The sequence below is a fragment of the Meles meles genome, chromosome 1 (assembly GCF_922984935.1).
Source record: "Meles meles chromosome 1, mMelMel3.1 paternal haplotype, whole genome shotgun sequence".
NCBI lineage: Eukaryota > Metazoa > Chordata > Mammalia > Carnivora > Mustelidae > Meles > Meles meles.
In genome coordinates this window covers 20269384-20291038 of record NC_060066.1, presented here as the reverse complement: position 1 = coordinate 20291038, position 21655 = coordinate 20269384, and the positions used below count along the sequence as shown (strand labels likewise).

The window sequence follows — 21655 nt, the reverse complement described above, 5'->3', positions numbered from 1 at the left end:
GTTCTCCTCTAGGATTCTGATAGATTCCTCTCTCACGTTGAGGTCTTTTATCCATTTTGAGTTTATCTTTGTGTACGGTGTAAGAGAATGGTCGAGTTTCATTCTTCTACATATCGCTGTCCAGTTTTCCCAGCACCATTTATTGAAGAGACTGTCTTTTTTCCATTGAATATTTTTTCCTGTTTTGTCGAAGATTATTTGACCATAGAGTTGAGGGTCCATATCTGGGCTCTCCACTCTGTTCCACTGGTCTATGTGTCTGTTTTTATGCCAGTACCACGCTGTCTTGGTGATCACAGCTTTGTAGTAAAGCTTGAAATCGGGTAACGTGATGCCGCCAGTTTTGTTTTTGTTTTTCAACATTTCCTTAGCAATTCGGGGTCTCTTCTGACTCCATACAAATTTTAGGATTATTTGCTCCAGCTCTTTGAAAAATATCAGTGGAATTTTGATCGGAATGGCATTAAAAGTATAGATTGCTCTAGGCAGTATAGACATTTTAACAATGTTTATTCTTCCAATCCAAGAGCATGGAACAGTCTTCCATCTTTTTGTGTCTTCTTCAATTTCTTTCATGAGTGTTCTGTAGTTCCTCGAGTACAGGTCCTTTACTTCTTTGGTTAGGTTTATGCCCAGGTATCTTATGGTTCTTGGTGCTATAGTAAATGGAATCGATTCTCTAATTTCCCTTTCTGTATTTTCATTGTTAGTGTATTGATCATTATTTCTTAATCTCAAAATCTGGGCAGGGTTCTCTTTTGAATGTCTTCTACACTTGAAGATGCGATCGCACAAATCTCCCATTTTCCATACATGGTAAATTCTTTGTTTCAGCCAACTCTTCACAGAGAGTAACTAGTATAACACCATCACCCCAGACAAAGAGCATTGGGAATATTCCATTTTATTGATTTATATATCTCCCTGTGTTTCCTCATAGAAATCAATGAGTTTCTTCCAACAGTTTCTTCCACAGTTCCCAGTATCATATTTAAATGCTGATCATAAGCCTGTAATCTGCCTCGAAGCTCTCTGTCCTTTCTCATTTCCATATAATTTGCTCATCCAGGCCGAGCCTGATGACACCCAGGGACTCTTCTAGAGTGTTGGTGGTTTGCTGCTGGTCCACGTGGTCTGCCAAGTTTCAAACCCTGCGCTCTATCCTACCTCTGGCAAGAGAACACGAGCCCGCCCTCTACCCACCCCAACTGTCTCTGGAAACTGAGAAAATGCAATGTCAGGGAAGTAGAAAGAAATTTGCCATGCACCCTTTTGCTTTGTAGAGTTTGCATTGGTCATTTGAAACTGGGGCAGATCTTCTGGGGGAGGCATAAGCTGGGCCCATAAGGAAAGGGCATGTCCAGGCTTGGGCATGTCCATTCTTTCTCATTGGCAGTACCCCCACTGTCAAGATACAACCAAAACTAAGTGCTGGGCATCCACCAAGTGACTCAAAACCACATCAGATCCCAGAGAGACCAGTTTCACATATATATATATATAGAGAGAGAGAGAGAGAGAGAGAATGAGAGAGAGAGAAGAGGGTGTTCAGAAGGACAGAGAGAATTTCAGGCAGACTCCCATCTCAGCTTGAAGCTCCCACCTGCCTTCTGGACCCCACGACCCTGAGATCATGACCTGAGCTAAATCAAAAGTCAGATGCTTAATGAATTGAGTCACCCAGGCGCCCCAACCAGTTTCTTACATTAAATGATCTGTTTCCAAACTTACTTTAATTTCAGAGACTCACGCTTAGTGTTTTCCTATCCAAACAACTGCATACAAAATCCAGTACCTCCATATTTACAAAGAAGTTGTACTAGGCATTATCTGGCAGTTGCAAAATATAAGATTAATCTGGGGTTTTCTAATGGAAATTTTTTAATGCAATTTTGCCAAATGATGAGCTCGCACTTTCAAAAGTTATGCTGTAGAATTATGCTGATGTTGGCATTATCTGGGCAACAGGAAACCCTATGGGTAACCTTTAGCTCAGCAATGCAGGAAAAGAGCACCGGAAGGATCTTTGCAATGGTATAAGGAAAGAGCACGGGGAGAGAGAGTGGCAGAAGGGAGTGTGCTAGAATGTTCCCAAGGGCAAAGTTAGGGTCATATGCCCTTTATACTTTTGTGCACTTCTCCAGATTTTTACAGTGACAATTAACATCTTTGTAATCAGAAAAAAAAAAAAATTGGCCAACTGTAAGAAGCAAGGGAACCATGAGGACAATTAAATGGTAATTGTTTATTTATATGTATATTTATTTATATATAATTGTTTATATATATAATTTTATATGTGTGTGTATATATATTATTTTATTTTATTTTTTTTTCTGGAACACCTGGGTGGCTCAATTGGTTGAGCATCCGACTCTTAATTTTGGCTCAGGTCATGATCTGAGAGTCCTGGGATTGAACCCATGGCAGGCTCTGTGATCAGTAGGGAGTCTGCTTGATGATTCTTTCTCCCTCTCCCTCTGCTCATCTCCCCAGCCCCCCAACACTCTGTCTCTCTCAAATAAATAAATAAATCATTTTTAAAAAATTTATTTCTTCTCAAAAAAAAAAAAAAGGAAGCAAAAACATTCTGCTTTTCGGTACAAATCATATTGGCCACATTTTCCAAAAGAAAAGTGGGAGCATGGTCAGAAAAGTGCAAAAAGTGAACAAATGGAAGAATATTTAAAATTTTAAAACATTTAAAAACCTCAGACAAAGGGATCCTAGTGTTAATGCAGCCATTCTGTCAGGGTTTAGCAAATGGTAGGAGATTGAAGCATGACATTCTTAAGTTAAATCAGATCATAAGTAGCTCTAAAAATTCCTTGGTAGGTCATATGTATATATCATATTTCTGAACACAGAAATTAATTCTAGTAATTACTGAGGAAAAAAGTCACTAAAATGTTGGTTAAAAAAAAAATTGAAACTGAGCCTCTGCGGCCATTAGAGAAAGAGAGAGAGAGAGAGAGAGAAGTTTCAAGTTCCTTGTTAATTCAGAGAAAAAGGAATCAGTATTTCTCTGAATTTGAATGTAATATAAATTTCCCCCAAGACTGGTAAAACAGCAGAACAAAAATAACCTGACAGGACACTGGTTTGGTTTCCCCACCTTTAATGCCAATAATTCTCCACTGCTCTGCTTTCTAGAGGCATTTTTCAACATTTATGTCTTAGTTACGACATTTGGAAGAGGGAACAAGTGGGAAAATTTTTGCACCTACTTGATAGGTTATTAGGAATTAAAAAAAAAATGCTTTCTCACTGGAATCAGAGGATTTAAATGTGAAATCCAACACACGATCACATTAAATTAAATGTGACTAGGAGAAAGGGAGAAGTTTTGAAAAAGAAAATAAGTTTTTCAAAGACATGAGCTACTATTGCAGTGTTTCTAGCCGTGCTTCTCAGGGAAATGATTCCTTTGCATTCCAAAGCACAGAGCCAGGATGAATGGAATCCCGGGAGACCAGAGGGAGGGCTGGGCTGTAGCATCTGCTGTAGGAAATCACTTACTGAGATTCCAGATCCGAACAAGCTACCATATGAGGACTAGGGGGGCAGCAGAGCAGACTGCGGGCCCGTGTGTCTCTTTGGAAGTGCTTAGGGCCTGAAGATGGTGACTGATAAACTATAAGGAAAAAATACAGGCAAACATGCCTCAGATATGGTCCAGTCCAAGTTCAATTCAAGACCCGGTAGCAGGGCCCCTGAATGCATCGGGCTGTGGATTACAACCTGAGAATAAAGAGACTGTACCCACATGGGGTCCATAGTCTAAAGCAGATATGTGAATAATTTCAAAAATATATGGTCAAATTTATGACAGAAATCATGTGAAAACCCAAAGGAGGGTCCCTGAGCTTAGCCAGGGCTGGAGGAGCTTAGCGACCACCTGGGGACTGATATTTCAACTGAAATTTGAAAGGTAACTAGGAGTTTAGGAGCAAAGCGGCTAAGTGAGCATGAGAGACCCCTTAGCGCAGAGCAGAGACCAATCTAAGCACCTCAGGATACAGTAAAAAGGGGGGGAAGCCCAGATTTATAGCAATCTATAGGAAAGAAACAACAGAATAAATGAAGAGTAAAATTTTCCTGAAAAGACAGCAAAACCGCCCAATAGCAGGATAATAAAATAGGCAGGAAGAGAGGTAAGCAATGACTGGCACTTTCCATCAAGCCAACCTTTTAGGGCCGGAATTTCACACCTGCTCTAATGTCATCCTGCTTCTCTCTGCCATCGTTCTTGCATTTTCCCACTACGGTAATACACGAGGGTGGCCTCCGGACCAACTCACTGCGTGACCACTGCTGGCAGACGCAGCGGCAGACCACGCCTCTTTGAGGAGTGGTAAGACAGCACCTGCTCTTCCTGGAAACGCCTTGCTCTAGAAACTGTGGCTTCAGAAGACTTGCATCGTGGGGGCGGGGGGGGGGGGGTTGTTGGACTTCTCAAATCCCCACCTTTTGTGGAGTTGGCGTCTCGTAGGGAATCTCATTCATTGTCCACTTTGCTGAGTCCAGATTTAAACCAAACAGGGAATTTCCCACTGAGATACCTTCAGAAATTGCAGGATTAGAGCGGAGAGATTTTTCAAAGAAATGAACACGCTTAAGGAATTTCAGTAAAAGTATGGACCGTACTGTCATAATAAGAACCGAGTATAATTTTAAAGCAACGACAACAACAAAAAGAATCCCATTGAAATAGGTATGAGAACTGTAGCATCATAAAGTAAGTGAATGACAGCTTTTAATAGCCCACTGTGAGTATTAACAGATTAAAAGCAGACCTGAGTTGGCTAAAATGGCTATATCTTTCCTATAAAAAAGGGGGGAGGGTGAAATTAAATTAATTATTTTTGGAAGGCTAATGTAAGATTCAAATTTTCAGATGCATGATATACAAATGCCTCATCCCATCTATTAAACTTTAAAGTAGGATTAGAGTGGTTCTTATTTACCATTTACTCTGACTCCTTTCTTATTTAGCCAAATGTCTTTCATGGTTTCATCATTCAGTAAAAATAAACGGAGTTTAATTTCATTACCTAAGATTTTTATAAATATTTTCTCAACCCCAGCTATTTTTTCCCACTGGTGATTTTGTGAAATGCATAAGCCTCTGAGAGGATGGGATAAGTGCCTGAGAAATATTTATTAAGGCTCATCTCTTCTTCTAATATTTCTAGTTTCTTATATTCTTATTCTGTAGTTCCTTACAGTTTCTGTCACTATATTCTTCATATATGCTTAATTTCAATAATAAATATGTGCTTAAATTATAGCTACTATGTTCCTTGAAATTTGTATGGTGTCCCCTTGTTTGAGAAGCTAGAAGTACAAATCAAGAAGAAGATAGAAGTACAGGTTTCACTGTAAATCGTTGTCAACACTAGGAAAATACTAAACTTGGTCAAATCTGTCAACACTGAGAGTCAGGACATAGGCAAACAGAATTGAAAACGACTTCATTCCATTGGGCAACTTAGCAGCATTCCCTCTGCTCTGTTTCTGCAGAAGTTAATGAAGATGTGGACTGATCTTCTGAGCCATGCCAACCCAGAGGGAAACTAATGTCAACACTTGGGGTAAGGTGATCCAATTTGATAAAATTACTATTTCTCTCTATCCTCCTGTGTGGTTCCTCAGGCAACTTTGCTTCCATGACAAAATGAATATAAAAAACCAATGAGCAATACTTGACAGAACTCTAATGTTAATAATTTTATTTACACATAAAATGTTCCTCTATCATAAACTTTGTGAAATCCACCCTGTAAACAAATTTCACTATGCTCACAGCTCAGGTCATCACAGACTTCTGGGAGTCCAGCCTGAACCGCAGAATCAGAACCTCTGCTATAAAGAAACATTCTGCAGACATACTAGAAGTCTTCCAATACTTTTTTTTTTTTTTTTAATGAGAAGCCCATGTTTAGCTTTGCATACGAATTTGTTAGGAATGAATCTATTTTTGTAATCGTGAATGACCTTTAATCAAAGCAATACCATTTTTTTCTGACCTTTTGTTCTCTAGCTTGCCCATAGTTTGGAGCAAACATTTCTGGGTATGGAACTGCTCAGGGATGGTAGATTCATGGATGTGTGCAGACACTTGCCAATTTCGTGTCATGGCCGATACACAAGGGTCTCAGACCTCTGTCCTAACCAGAGCTCTGGGGGGCCCTGGCCTCCAGTCAAAGTTGACATAAGGTGGGACTATTTCCTGTCTTTCTTCTACATGTTTTTCATTGGCTGTGTATACTGAGCTGTGTTCCTGTGGGGATCTTGGCCCTTTTACCCTGGGGCGTGTGCCCTTGGTTCAATTCTGCACATTCAACAACCTTGTCTCATGTTGCCCTTTCGCTCATGTCTGACCAAATCAAGTTGCCTAACCTCGCACACAGTCATAGGAAAAATATGATGTAGAAAGCCACCTACATCCTTTTTTTACTTTCTGCCCATCCATTAGATCCGAAGTAAACAGGATGAGTTCTTTCAAAGTATTAATTTGCTGGTCCAAAATGAAGATAGGTTCCACTTACATGTAACTTCCAAGAATTTCAAAAAATGGATTAAGCAAAAGAATTCACGAATTTCCAGTGGGTTTCATTGAGCTCCTTCTTATCAGCAAGTTTCTAGGTCTCTGTTCATATAGTACCTGGGCCAAAATTTGGGAGTAATCCTAATCATTCACTTCTCTTTTTCATTGTACCCCTAAATCTAGTAAATCAGTAAGATCCGACTATATATTCCTTCCTCAAAATGTTTCTGAAATTCGCCTTTCTGTCACCATTTCCATCATCAACATCTAATGAAGACATTTATCCTCTGGCACATTTATAATCATAACCTCATCTACACATACACACACATATAGAGAGACACACATGGACATAGGAATATATACATTATTTACACATATATACAGGTATTATGTGCACAGATATATATACACAACACTAAAGGGCAGAAACATTGCCAAGTCTGAGGAAATTATATGCATCTTTTATGCAGGTAAAAATTTGGGGATGAAATGGTTCAGTGCAGAGACACACATACACACAAAACGCAGAACTTACCGGCTGACCTCCCCACCATCTGTGATTGAACTTCTCTCGTCCTCGAAGGTGGAAAGTGGCATCAAATACAGGATCATACATTGAATTGCCAACAATTCCATGTGATTCTGGATACAGTCCCTTTGTGTAAAAGCAAATTTATTGTTAAACTACCAATATGATAATCTGTACATGTGAGTTCTATCATAAATTTTGTTATCATAGGAAGTTTTACAGCAATATTTAATTTCCAAATTTATATCAGATATACGTAGACTCTGTGTGCGTCTGAGCAAACATGAATGTTGTCTTATTAATCATAAGCTATCTGAGAGACTTAACATGATGATAAGAAAGTTAATATTGGGGTTTTTTTAATTGTTACGATTTAGTAGGATGACAATCACTTTTATTGCAAAAAGTTAACCTGCAGATTGAAATTTACTTATGTGCCTCCAAAGAAGCTTCTCATTATAAATACACTTTTCCTTTTCCCTAAGTTCTACTTCTACCTCAGAACTCCTCGAAGTCATCATAATAACAAAATAAATAAACAAATTGTGGTTTTAAAGAAGAAAACAAGGCAGGACTGGGAGTATGGAAAAACGAAAACAATGTGCCCTGAAGTCAATGTTTTTATCTGAAAACCCAGAAAATAAACAACAGATCCTGTGGTATCTGACAGAAGCTTAATGTATGTGTGCAAACAGAACGGTACCTGAAAAAATGTTTTCAGTTTTGAAGTGACCGTGAGGTTCGGTCCCCGACAAAGTTGTAAAAGACACTTACCGTGAACAGCTCAGGCAATCAAGATAGAAAACACATTTTCTTGGGGCGCTGAGAAACATGTTTCTTTAAGTCTCCATTTAAGCCATTTCAGAGTGAAATCTACACCCACACCCTTTGAATCTACAACCTTTGAAAAAATACTTAGGAGGCACCCTGGTGGCTCAGGCAGTTAAGCGTCTGCCCTCCGTTCAAGTAATGATCTCGGGGTCCTGGGATAGAGCCCCACATGGGCCCCCTGCTCCCTGCTCAGCAGGGCATCTGTTTCTCTCTCTCCCTCTTCCCCTCCCCACCCAGCTCGTGCTCTCTCTCTCTCTCTCTCAAATAAATAAATAAAATTAAAAAAAAAAAGAAAGAAAAGAAAAAAATACTTACAGTGGCCAAAGTGTATAAGTTAGGGAAAGTTTTTGTTGGGTACACGGGCCTCATGTAGGGAGAGTGTGTGCCGCAAGACCCTAGGAACAGAATTTCAGACATTAGGACAAGAGAACCAACAGGAGTCACTTCATGTATGGGACTCCACTTTGCGAGCCACCAAAGACTTGAGTTACAATCACTTCTGTGTTTCTAATAATAGACTATATCTACTTGTCCATAGCTCTCAAAGCCCATAGCTGAGCATGCACTGGGCAGATCATGGATACTGATGAGAAGACAGTATGAAAAGGACTTACTTAGCTTTTCAATGTTAGGCATGACCTTGCTGCCTTTCTTCATATAAGATGCACGGAAACCATCGACCGAAAAGATGATTAACGGAGGGCGAACAAACCTTCAAGAATAACATATTAAGCTTTAGAAAACGTCCTGCCACAAAGTTTCCATTGTGCCTTCTCATTCTGCACAACTGAGACCAGGAGTTCCCAAGATGAAACTTCAAGTGAGGCTATTGGTTAAGGTCTAGGCTGCCAGCCACATGGCATTTGTGACGACCAAGGTCCAGAGTTAAGTGATTAAGGTCATAAAATGGCCAGGGAAGGGGCTGGACTCCAGATTTCCCTTGCCGCCTCTTACACTACAAACAAGGTTTTTCACACTGTATAAAGTTGTTTTATTTGCCTGGAATAGGTGTTCTCCCATTTGCTACCCAGAAAACTCCTATTCATTCCTTAAAACCCACCTCAAGGTTTCCTTTTCTATAACGTTAGCTGCTCACACTTCTGAATTCCTTTAAGATATTAATTCATACCTCTTTTTTCATTCACATACATACTACATTATTTTGATGCATAGTTTATGTCTTATCCATCTTTCTATTTCGTAGACCTTTAGTAAGGCTTCAATAAATGCTTATCAAATACATGAATGAATGGGTAAATGAGCATGAAATTTAGAGCAGTGGAACTCTTGTCTAAAACTTATAAAAGAATTCTTTTAGGTTTAGTCAAAAATAACTTTAAAAATAACCAAAATTGATGAAGAGCTTTAAAAAGTTCATCAATAAAGGACCAGATGATTCATTTAACTAGAGCAGGATCTGATAAAAATAGATCCTGGTTATAGTCTGAGGACAGAATTGGCCAGTCAGACTTGAGAATACTAAACTGCAGGAAAACATTTTTTCCTGATAGTTTGACTTGAGTTTATTGAAGCCACATAACAAATAAGGCGTATTTCAGATGCGTCACAGATAAAGCACATATAATGATACTGTTAAAGAGTTTATTATAGTTGTGACTATTCTGCATTAACAGGGCTTCTACTGCTAGACGCTTTGTCCCCCAGAATAACCGAAACACATGTTAAACAGTCAGAAACTACGGCTATTCCATTCAGAAAGTCCAAAGAGGTACAAGTGGCTCATTAAAGCCAAAGAAGGAGATGAAAATCAAGACAATATCGAAATACTCGGATTTTGCGTTGCAGGCTAGGCTGCCGAAAAACAAAAATCCACTTGAACAGATACATTCATGAAAACACACTTGTTGAAAATTTATTTTCTGCCAGGCATTTTAAGGGTCCATGAATTTTCAGCAGTTTCCTGGAAGGCATAGTAACTGTCTCACGCCGGTCGCACTTGAGCCGTGGGGGTCACTCAAGCCTGGCTGCACCCAGAGTTCAGCAGTTGTCAAGTTCCTGCAGCGTCCAGTAGGAGTTACCAGCTTGGATGATATTTTTGAGAATTCTGTAGTCCTCCCCTCCCCTCTGCCAAAAAGGGCAGAACCAGCCTTCCCAGAAAAAACTCCAATAATAAATAAATAAATAAATAACAAATCAATGCCAGAAATGTTTCTTTCCTTTTCTGGTGATATTTACATACACTTCGTAAAATCTTCAGCTTTGGTGAAGTATTGAGGATATTCAGTCTTCAATATGCGCAGAGGCAATAAGAGAAAAGCTTTTAAAAACTCCCTACTTTGGGGCGCCTGGGTGGCTCAGTCGGTTAAGCCTCCGCCTTCAGCTCAGGTCGTGATCCCAGCGTCCTGGCACCGAGCCCTGCATCAGGCTCTCTACTCAGCAAGGAGACTGTTTCTCCCTTTTCCTCTGCTCCTCCCCTCTCTCTCAAATAAATAAATGAAATCTTAAAAAAATAAAAATAAAAACTCACTACTTCAAGATGTGCTTTCGATGAATTAATCACTTACAAGGACTTGAGTATAAGTTTACCTGTACAAGATGATCTCAGCTTTTACATTGTTTGCCACCATATACCTATCTGGATCCTGGGATATTTTATCAACTGATATGTAAAATTTCATCATGTTTATAAAAGGCACTTACCCTGCAGGGCATTCTGGGGTCTTTATTTCCTCACAGTTGTCATCTACCCAGTGTGTCTCTCCTATGAGGGAAAGTGAGTAAATTCACTTGTGAGTCTCATGGTCAATGCCAGCCAGAGCCCTAAAGACCGCAACCCCAGGCCCCGTGTCTTGCTGGATACTCCTTGCTTATGGGACACCATCTAAACAGAAACTGAAATAAAGTCCAATGTTGGTTTGGCTTACTAAAGTACACCCATACATAATGGAAAAGCTAATATTTAATAGCCCCAAGTGGTGTTTATGCGAGCCTTCTGAGTCTAAATGGTTTGTAGATAAAAACATCAGTGGCGTCAGTGAACAAAATTTCATGTGTGTTTCCCTCCAGAAATAAACTGTTTGGTCATTAGATGGAACATTCTTTTCTCCACCACTGAACATCGCAGAGCCATAGAAAGTATGGCACAACTTCCCTTCAGTTGCGGGGAAAGGCTTAGAATGCTCAGGAATGATAGATTGGAAGATTGCAAGAGAAAGATGATTTGCCACTGGATCGGTGTTCAGTCCTGACTTTAGGGAAAAAAAAAAAATCAATGCTCTTTCACTTTTCTCTTCCTCCAAGGTCCAAGAGCTTTCCTGAGTTACCCCGTCAAGAATGGAGAACAGAAAAGAGCTCAGGTTTAAAACCAAAGAAACATTAACAACAAGGCTTCCTTAGAGGAAATGAAAATTATCCAAAAGCATTTGCTTTAAATGGCCCTAAGGCAAATAAACATCACATATTTTGACCGTCGGAAATCACCCTGGTCAACAAGAATCTGACTCCTGACAGCTGGGTAGGTTCGTAACTTGCTCCTTAAACTGGGGGGAGTTTTACCGCATATCTAGTAACCCAGGGCTCTCACAAAAGTATTACAACTAGTGCTCGCTTCGGCAGCACATATACTAGAAGTTTTAACCAGCAAAACCCAATGTTGAATGGTTCAATGACCAGCGACACCTAGGACTTTTTCTGGTCTTTTCTCTTCTAATAGTCTCATGTGGTTTATTGTTACATTTACTACATGGGGCGGGGGGGAAAGGAAAAGGAATAAGATTCTCAGTTGATTTATGCTTTATCAAAAGTTACAATAACTGTTTGGGCAGGGAAAGTTTCCAAATTCAGGATTTATGGAATACCTTCCCGCCACAAACTGAACACAAATTTTAGAATGGATTTGCTTTTTTCCTGAAATCTTTTCACAGAAACTCTTCTTAAATGTTCCATGGTACAGCTAGGAAGAAGGACTTAATTTTGACAATAAAGTGACTTGTAAAGTTTACATAAAGATTCTTGGATCTTTCCATTAACCTCTGTAATTGGGTGCTATGGTAACTTCAAATCCTTAGAGACAGAAACGTCATCTTTTATATTTTTGTTAGTTCACCGACTGGTATTTACTATTAGAATAAAACCATCATATTCCACAATCGACCATACCAAGTGGATAGATATGCATGCACAGCTTTGGGGGTACAACAGGAACTGTGCATGCCCCGACCCTCTTTACCAGCTGGTACACACATCTTCAGGTTGCTGCTAGTGCCTCAGTTTATAGCTTACATCCAATGGGTATAAAAGTCATGTTCCCCCTGCCTCAAGGGTAAGAACGCTATAGTTTACCTTCCAGACCTGGCAGTAAATCACGCCAAGGTGAGACTTCCCCTAAAACCACATCCTTGCTGGCCGCCCCCTGCCCTGACCTCCTTCTTGATCCCTTACATGGTTTTCCCACTGAGCATTCCCTCAATACATTCCAGGCGCGGAATTCCTTCTCAAGCTCTGCTTTCAAACAACCTGATCTAAGACCAAGACAGGAACTTTAGTAAACTCTTCATTATTAGAATTCTACCACATTCTGGAATTTGGGGCGATTTCTTTATTATTTCAGATCTGTGAAATGCAGGGAAGCAAAACTAAGAAAAATCATGAGAAATTTAAAAACACAACCTCTTCCCTCCTTCCAAACCCATATCCAAGGTGTTACAGCCCCAACATCCAAGATTCCTGGGAGCATCTCCAGTTTTTACTCTTTTAAAGCTCTAGCCAACCCACGGGAACATGTACCTTTGCAAACCACTTGGTAATTAGTACAGCAGTCTCCCCTGGCCAGGCAGTCCTCTGAGCAGTGACAAGCATTGTCTTCGTTTCTTACTTCTCCGCATCTGTCCTTAGTACACTCCCAGCCGCCCGCTGAAATCGGCACAATAAAACACTGTCACTGCTTCTCACAAACCAAATGAAAGAGGCCACAATTGCTCACAAGTGTTGCCAACAAAAAGAGCTAAATCCCACATCATTTAATCTGCTTGTGAAATTAGAGTTGGCCTGAGGCCTAGATGATATTTGGAGGGCTTACAAATAGGTTGAATTCCTAATTTTTCAAATCAGAGTACGAAGCCAAACATAATTGGGCTCCTTTGGAAAAATGGAACCCTTACCATTTGTACACTGTACTTAAAACAAAACAAAACAAACAAAAAAAATGGGAAAATGTATGGTGTGTAAGGTTTGTGGTAGGTGTTTCCACCATCTTAAGCAGAGTAACTACAGCTGGGCTCTTTTATTTCCCAAAGTAGCTTTGCTTGACATTAATGAGCTTGATTTAATTACAAACAATAGTGCAACCAAATCCTCTCCTGCTCTAAGTTGCAGCTAGAGGGTCCAGTCCTAAACAGAGAGATGTAGAGTTGAAAGGGATATGGGATATGAAAAACACTCACAGTGCCAACCATCGACCGAAATATGGCCCCATCTACAATAAGGGGTCATAGCCCCTCCTCTCCAGGAGGCCAGTAGATGGGTTACAGATTTCTGTCTGAACATATTTGATTTAGAGCCCATGGTTTAACTCTATCAACAGTAAATATTTAAGAAAATTAACATTTTCATTTAAAAGAGAGTGCTAGGGGGGCGCCTGGGTGGCTCAGTGGGTTAAGCCGCTGCCTTCGGCTCAGGTCATGGTCTCAGGGTCCTGGGATCGACCCCGCATCAGGCTCTCTGCTCCACAGGGAGCCTGCTTCCCCCTCTCTGTCTGCTGCTCTACTTGTGATCTCTCTCTCTGTGTGTCAAATAAATAAATAAAATATAAAAAAAAAAAGAGAGAGAGAGAGTGCTAGGGGCACGTGGGTGGCTCAGTGGATTAAAGCCTCTGCCTTTGGCTCAGGTCATGATCCCAGGGTCCTGGGATCGAGCCCCACATCAGGCTCTCTGCTCAGCAGGGAGACTGCTTCCTCTCTCTCTTTGCCTGCCTCTCTGCCTACTTGTGATCTCTGTCTGTCAAATAAATAAATAAATAAAATCTTTAAAAAAAATAAAAAAGAATGCTATATTTTTTTTGCTTGCATTTTCATCTACTAGACTGGAAGCTCCATAGCAGGAGGGAAAAAAACCCACATCTCTCTTCACCATTATGTCTCCAGTATCTGAGACTGTGCCTGGCACATGCTAGGTATTCCATGAACATGCATTCCATCTACTTGCAAACTATCATGAAAATAAAACACAACTCTTTAAATTCAGGGTTGATGTACTAAGAAACTTCATAATGAATTCATTTATTCAATACATATTTCTGTTTTGTTTTCCATGTTCCAGGTGCTGGAGGTGGGGGGGGGGGGTCATGAAGAACAAGAAAGACAAGACAGGACATCTTCATGGAGCTTCTATTCCAATTGGGAAAGACAGACCATAGGCAAGCAGACCAGGAGAAACAAGATAATTTCAGCTCATGTCAAGTGCTATGAAGGAAATAATACGATGGTACTGATAGATAATGACAGGGTGGAAAGGGGATGCTACTTGACATAGAATGAAAACCCTCTCTGAGTAAGGACATTTGAGGTCTTCATCCCTTATTATATGTTGTAAGTGGAAGGCAATGGTTTTAGGAAGCAATGTTGCTACTTAGTAATATTCTACCAACAGACACTTTACTAAATGAATAAATGAATAAAGAAGTACTAGTTGCCATGCTAGAAAACCATACAACTACTGTTTAATTTCCCCTCTTTTTAATTACCTTTATATCCAAATTTTCTCTGATTTTTTGATATCCCCTCTTCCTCTGCCTTCGCTTCCCAAGCAGAAGAAATGCTTGAAATTCCTTTATCCAGGACCTGCTATTCCCAATGGTTAGCAATTTTCCAAGGTTACTTGGACTGTTGTTTTTTTTTTTTTCCCAATTCAAGGATAATTCATATAACACATATACTTTTATGGCTGCTCTAGTTTCATAAGAAAACCCCTTTGTTTAAAAAAATCACTATTAACAAGCTGAATTTATTGAGGAACTATTGGCTTTGTGTAAAAATGGAATTTTTAAAAGCCAGGGTTCAGAGTGAACCACACAAGGTAGGAATCAGTCAGCTGTATAATTTTGAAAACAAACATGGAAATAAACAGAAAAAAAAAAAAACTTTAACCTTATGGAATAATAAGAAAGTTACCTATTAGATCAGAAAAAGCAATTTTTTAATGAAAATATGTATTTTAAAAGTGAGAATATGTTGAAAAGGTAGTGCTGAAAGGCTCTTGTGCCTTTTGAGAGGAATATAAACTTTGAGAAGTGTTAATTTTGTATCATATATTTATATTTTTAAAATGTACACTTTGCTTCAAAATCCCACTCCTAGGAATTTGTCTTAAGGAAAACAAAATTTGAATAATCATGAACCACATTCATTGATACATTCTTCATAATAGCAACAATTGGGGGAAATCTAAATAATGATCAGTTACTCAAGAAGCAGGTTGCATCTGTTCAATGGAATACTATTTAGGCATTCAAAAGGACAGTGTGTAAAGAGATATATGAGTATAGACACACCCTCCCAGACATATACATATATACACTCATATAAATACACATACACACACACATAGTAGTCAAGGTCTACACTGAAACATTGTGCTTATCCTGGAAAGTGGCCTGTAGGCCATCTCTGAGGCCTGTAGGATCTCAGGGACTTTTATTTTCTCCTTCAACCTTTTGTTATTATTTGATATTTGATTCTTCCACATTTGGCAAACGTAATCTTGGTACACAGCAAAAAAACAAACTACTTCAAAAATGTTGTTATCGTCTGTATTTATTACATCTGGAAAGAGAGGCATGAACGACATTTGGAAAGAGCTAAGGTGGAGTGGGGACATCACTAAACTTTGCAAGGAGCTCTAAGATCAGGAATCCGGACCTCTGAGAGGACATGTCAGAGTCCAGATGCTCGTGGTGCAAAGGAAACGAGCATCAGTTAGGTCCCCGGTGCCAAGCAACCGGGTTTGCTGGCTTGAAATAATAGGCTGCTGGTTTGAAATAATGTTTCGGAGCCAAAGAGCTCTACTAGAACATCTGTTCCATCCATATGTTCAGTTTACAAGGTTCTCAGCATTTAAGTTTGCAGACCCAAGGCTAAGGAACCTGGGAGAAGTTCCAAAGGAAAGTAACAAGAAAAAAATGGCTACATGTTTGGAAAATGTATTATACAGAAAACAGCCTAATAAAACCCTTCTTGTTTGGTGGGGGAAAAGCAAACAAACCAGAACTGGTAAGGGAGTTGGCGTCGGTTTTTATATAAATCAAGGGCTATTTCTTTAGTAAAGGAGAATAACGTCTCTGTTTCTAATGATATCATTAGAAGTATAAGGCTAATATCAATGATAATACGAGTCAGATTTTTGAAAGAATCATTTAAACCATAAAAGTCCAAAAACAAGTCATAACTTGTCAAGGAAGCTGTGTCTAGAGATCTTGGCACTGTTGATGGTCATCTTTCTCAGAGTTTACATATAGTGCTGCCCAGAGGCCTGCTGGATAGCCTACAAGGTTTCTCCGGGGTCCTACTTAAAGTGTTGGGCTTTGGAAACAGAGCAGGTAGGGTGGCAAATGTCTCCAAACTGCTTCTTCTCAACTCAAGTGTATTCATTCTGAAGTCCGTATATTCTACTGATGGTTCCAGTAGAGCAGACATGCCAAGAAAGGCCAGGATGACTGAGAGGAATATTTCGGAGCTACCCTGAGCATGAGACCCCAAGTAGAACTCCATAACAACTTTCCACCTGCACAGAGAATGGGGAATTACATCAGAGTAGGCCAATAGTTACTACATGATAAGACGAAAAAACACAAATGCTGTATGCTGAGCAGGGAAGCAAAAATTTAAAAAATTAAAATTAAAACAGAAAATTAAAAATAAGAATGCTGTTAGTTTCAGTCCATGTACCCTAGCAGTGAATGTGGGAATTGATAGCAAGAGACAGATGATGAAGATTGGGGGGAAAAAAGCTTGGCCATAAATATTTCCAAAATCAGTAAATAATGACCGCAGTTGCAAAGAACGTTCTTTGAGAAGGCTTGGTATGCAAACAACAGTCACAATCAATAATCATTCGAGAAACAAAACTAACACACACAGTATGGTTTGACTAAAGCAAGGTGCAAATGCCAGGGAGAATAACAGTGAGGGCATTTAAGCTCTCCAATCAAGTCTCCAGAGGAACCAAAATTTACCCACCTGTCTTCAGACAAAGCTCATCGAAGTCATGGCAGCAACTGCTGTAGCTCTTACAAAGGTTATCACAACGACAGTCAGGGGGCCCAACCTCTTGAAGTTCAAAGCATCTGCCCTTGCATGATCCAGAGGTGTTGGTCCAGGGGGAGTCTGATAACACTGCAAGATACAAGAGGCAACAGCAAGGAGATTGGGAAATGGGTCCTGTCATCACGGAGAAGGGGCAGTGGGAAGGAGCACAGCATGGTGACATAGTCAGGCTCTAGCTGAGCAGCCTGGCACCATCACCTTCTAGCTGTGGACCCTGGGCAGGTCGCTATGGACCCTTGGCAGGTCGCCAAAGCTCCTGCCAGTTTCCTCATCTGTAAAGTGGGGGATTAACGAAAGTAACTGGAGATTATAATGAGAATTCAAGGAAACAATCCATGCAGAACACTTAGCAGTCTGTCAAACACAGTAAGTGCAATGAATGTTGGCTGATGGTTTTATTTTACTGTTTACAATTATTATTACTACAAATCTGGGAGGGTTGGTGTCTCTGCGGATGTTAATGATGCCAAAAGAGAAGAGAACATTGATGTACACACTTAGAAACAAGAGTTCATGTCCCTCTTTGAAAATCTGTAACTTTTTGTAAGGAGATTTGAGCCTAAATGATCAGAGAACAGTCTGAACATATGGAACTGAAATAGAAGACTTATAAGACCTCTTCCAGCCATTAAATCTACACCCATAACTGGAGTTATGCAAACATGAACACCATAATCTCAGCTTGTCAAAAATAAATCCTTTTTATTTTCTATGATATGACGATATATCTAGAAATCTCAGGATCAACTCAAAATTTAGGGAAAAAAATAGGTGAGACAAAAATTCTACATATTTGTATTATATAAGGAATTAAGTTCAAAAATTCAATGGAAGTTCCATTCCTCATAGTTCTTAAAAGATATGATATCTAGATATAAATTTCATCAGATGTGTAGAACCTACCTGAAGAACACATTAAAACTCTACAGAAAGATATTTCAAAAGATTTCATTAAATGGAAAGATATACCACCTTGGAGATAAAAATAATATTATAGAAATATCAGTTCTTCCTAAATGAACCTAAAGATTCAATGCAAACACAGTAAAAATACAAAGAGGAGTTTTTTAAACCGGAGAGGATATTAAAAATTTACAAAAAAATGAATACATGAAATGAAAAGCACTTGAAAGTAAGAGTAATTTGGTGAAGACTAGATAGTAAAGTATATTCTGGAGTTAAATAATTAAGACAGTTTATACCAGGAAATAAGTAGATCAATGCTGAAGATGGGATTGGAAAATAGAGTCAAATACATGAGAATTTATTTATGATGAAAGCAATTGGAGAAAGAAAGAGGCATTAATCAGGCGAAAGAAGGATTAATTAGTAAGTAGTGCTGGAATAACTGGCCGACTGGAAAAAATTAAGCCCTATCGTCATCATAGCTTACAAAACGATTAATTTCTGATGAATGGAAAGTGTAAGCAGTGTCCTATCTGTTGCTAGGAATGAAATTTTTTGTAAAATAGAACACATTTTGGAAATGCACATGAATCTTTCACCCAGAAATTCCATTACTAGGAATTCACCTCTCATGTATATTTGTACAAGTTTACCAAGATATATGTGTAAGAATCAACGTAACCATTAATGGAATATTGCCCAGCCTTTTAAAAGAATGAGTCAGGGCTGTGTAGGCTAATATGAAAAGACCTATAAAATACATTGATGTGTTTATTTTAAGAGCAAAGCAACAGAACAGTATGACAGTATTAAATATTAAACATCATATTTTGTGTCAAAAATAGAGGTAAAGAGAGTAATAGGATATAAATAAATATAAAAGTAAAAACAGAGCCAGAGAAGAGAGAGAGGGGACAGAAGCATTGAGAAAAGGTACAGGTGTCAATAGACTTCCTCCCTCTCCCCTTCCACCCTCCCCATAAAAAACTCTTTACAAGAATCATATTTGAGCAAAATGACTGAGAAAGAGAGACACAGGGGGATTTTTCTTTTACCTTTCTGTTATTTGAAACTTCTACGATTTTATAAATATCTTTTGTTTGTTTCCTTATTTCTATCCCTCTTATATATATAACATATATATTTATGTCCCTGTGTATGTATTGATGTATAAAGTATATATTATATAATATATATTATATAGAAATAGCTTAATTGTTATTGATAACATGCTATGTATACTCTTATTTCCTTATTTCTGTGTATGAATTTTTCATTTTTTACAGCTGGCGTGCATTACTTTTGAAAACAAGCAAACAGAAGAAGCAGGCAGAGAACAGAAGTTAAATAACATTTCCAGGTTCACTGAAGCCATTTATCTGAACATCCCACCCATCCCTCAGTCCTTTGTCCTTTCAAAAGTCAGAGTCACCCAATCCTAGCCTTTATGGCATCAGATCAGTTCAAGTAAAGCAAACAGATTCACTAGACCATCAGATGTGAAACGCTTGTGCATGGTTGATTCTGGGATGTTGAAACACGTACAAACCGCACCAGCTCAGTTTAGGAAATAATGTCGGGTTTCCAATGCAGTGCCATACCTCTGGTTCAAAAACCACATTTTTCTATTGACTTTGGCCAACCTAGCAACAGTGCATGCTGGCCATAAGAAACTGCAGGGGGAGGAGAGGTTGAGATGTGCAAGAAGTAAAAATAGAGAAAGCCCTATAGTAAAAAACAAAGATAAGAAAAGGGGCTTATAATTGAATTATTCTTTTATTTAGGGGTACAGCTTAGACAGACCCTGTGGCCATTTAATAAATTCTGAGCAGAATTCATTCCCATGAGCTGCATACACAAATACTCTCAGCTAGGCTTATCGCTGAGATGATGCTACGAGGTCCAAAGGCACATTGTTCATAGTTGCTGACTTGTCCTGCCTTCTCTTCTTTATGGCATCCAGCCCGCATTTGAAATATTCCTCTGGGCATGCCCTTTGCTTTTCCTTCATCACGATCTCTTCCCTATTTCTCTCTTTACTTTTAAAACATCTGTGTGGAATTTTAGCCATTTTAAGCCTTTCTCCATCCTTGTCAGTCACGTGACTTTTACTGTATCCTTACCGCATTGATTATTCTGACTGTATCCCCCACTTTGTTTCTGAAAATAATTGACTCTCTCTCAGTCGCTTCTCCCTAATGATAATCTTCTTTGCCAAGCCTTAAACGGAAGACAGATTTGTGAAGGAAGTGTTGCTCTTGTGTTCATCATGCAAATACACAGATGGTAAAAAGTGTTGGACTCAAGGTTCACCAACAGCTTGCAAGTAAGGCTAAGTTCGGGGGCCAGTACGGACTGGGGGCACACATGCCAAATTCATTCTTGGCTGGCTTGGACTCTGCTGACAATGGCAGCAAGAGAAATGGGAAGATGAATTGATCCATGTAGTCCTTCCAGTCCAATAACCTGAAGAATTTGAACTTTCGCACCTCTTTTAGTCAAATCAGGTGATGGAGTAGAGCCACATTCACTTTGCCTTTCCAGGGCCTAGACTATCCCCGCCATCTTCCATAATGAGCTCTGATCCCTGGGCTCTTTTTCCTGGCTTTTTCATTCCATACCCAAGTCTCACGTCTTTCCCTCCTCCCCACACCAGCCTAAGGACAGATTTTAGGTCTTGGCTTTTTATTGGGAAAAAAATTTTTTTTAAAGATTTTATTTATTTATTTGACAGAGAGAGAGTGATCACAAGTAGGCAGAGAGGCAGACAGAGAGAGAGGGGGAAGCAGTCTCCCTGCTTAGCAGAGATCCTGATGTAGGGTTTGATCCCAGGACCCTGAGACCATGACCTGAGCTGAAGGCAGAGGCTTAACCCACTGAGCCACCCAGGTGCCCCTTACTGGAAAATTTTAACCTGGTTCCATACAGAAAGATTCTCTGACTTACTATATGTCTAAATTCTAAAATCTGTAAAGCTTTCCTTTATGTGACCTAATCAGGAGTACATCAATCTGAGCACTCAGGTTCTATAACTTATTGAATGGGGTGATGAAAACCGCAGGATCAGTTTGATGAGGACTTGTGGTGTCTCATAATTACTGAGACGCCCATAAAAGTTCAGAACCAACAAGGAAGACAAATGACAAAAACAAACACCTAAAAGGGATCAAGTCAAAAATGTGTGAAAAGCACGGAGGTTTAGATTTTCATACGAGACATCTGCCAATGCTTTTGTGAGATTCAAATTCTATTGCTGCCTTCCTAATTACATATTTAAATAATGTTATTTTGCTTAAAGTTGCAACTCAGTTCCAGAATCTTAAAAAATAACTCTTACAGTCTCTACAGATCCTTTTCTTAAAATAGGGACTTCAAATTTTAAAACAGGTATATACGTACATATATGATAGGCATAAAAAAGTGTTATACATTCCTTATTTTTCACAGAAGCATTTCGTGATTTAAAAAAACCAATGTAAAAATGTGATTTATTACACTCAAATTCATAATTCTGATAGACACAGTGAAATTATTTTCATTTAGTTAAGTAAAATCTTA

The 21655-nt window shown here is 39.2% G+C and overlaps 1 protein-coding gene across 5 annotated transcripts in view; it reads right to left on the bottom strand.

Annotated features, from left to right (window-relative positions):
- Positions 1 to 21655, bottom strand: part of ENPP2 (ectonucleotide pyrophosphatase/phosphodiesterase 2) — a 111685-nt gene that overhangs the window by 54768 nt on the left and 35262 nt on the right. For all 5 annotated transcript variants that reach the window (XM_045999418.1, XM_045999434.1, XM_045999401.1 and 2 more), the window contains exons 3-8: positions 17105 to 17260; positions 12660 to 12785; positions 10575 to 10635; positions 8528 to 8625; positions 8229 to 8308; positions 7089 to 7208 (exon numbers count right to left, since the gene is read on the bottom strand). In XM_045999418.1, coding sequence (XP_045855374.1) covers positions 7089 to 7208; positions 8229 to 8308; positions 8528 to 8625; positions 10575 to 10635; positions 12660 to 12785; positions 17105 to 17260 — 641 coding nt within the window. The remainder of the gene's footprint in view (positions 1 to 7088; positions 7209 to 8228; positions 8309 to 8527; positions 8626 to 10574; positions 10636 to 12659; positions 12786 to 17104; positions 17261 to 21655) is intronic.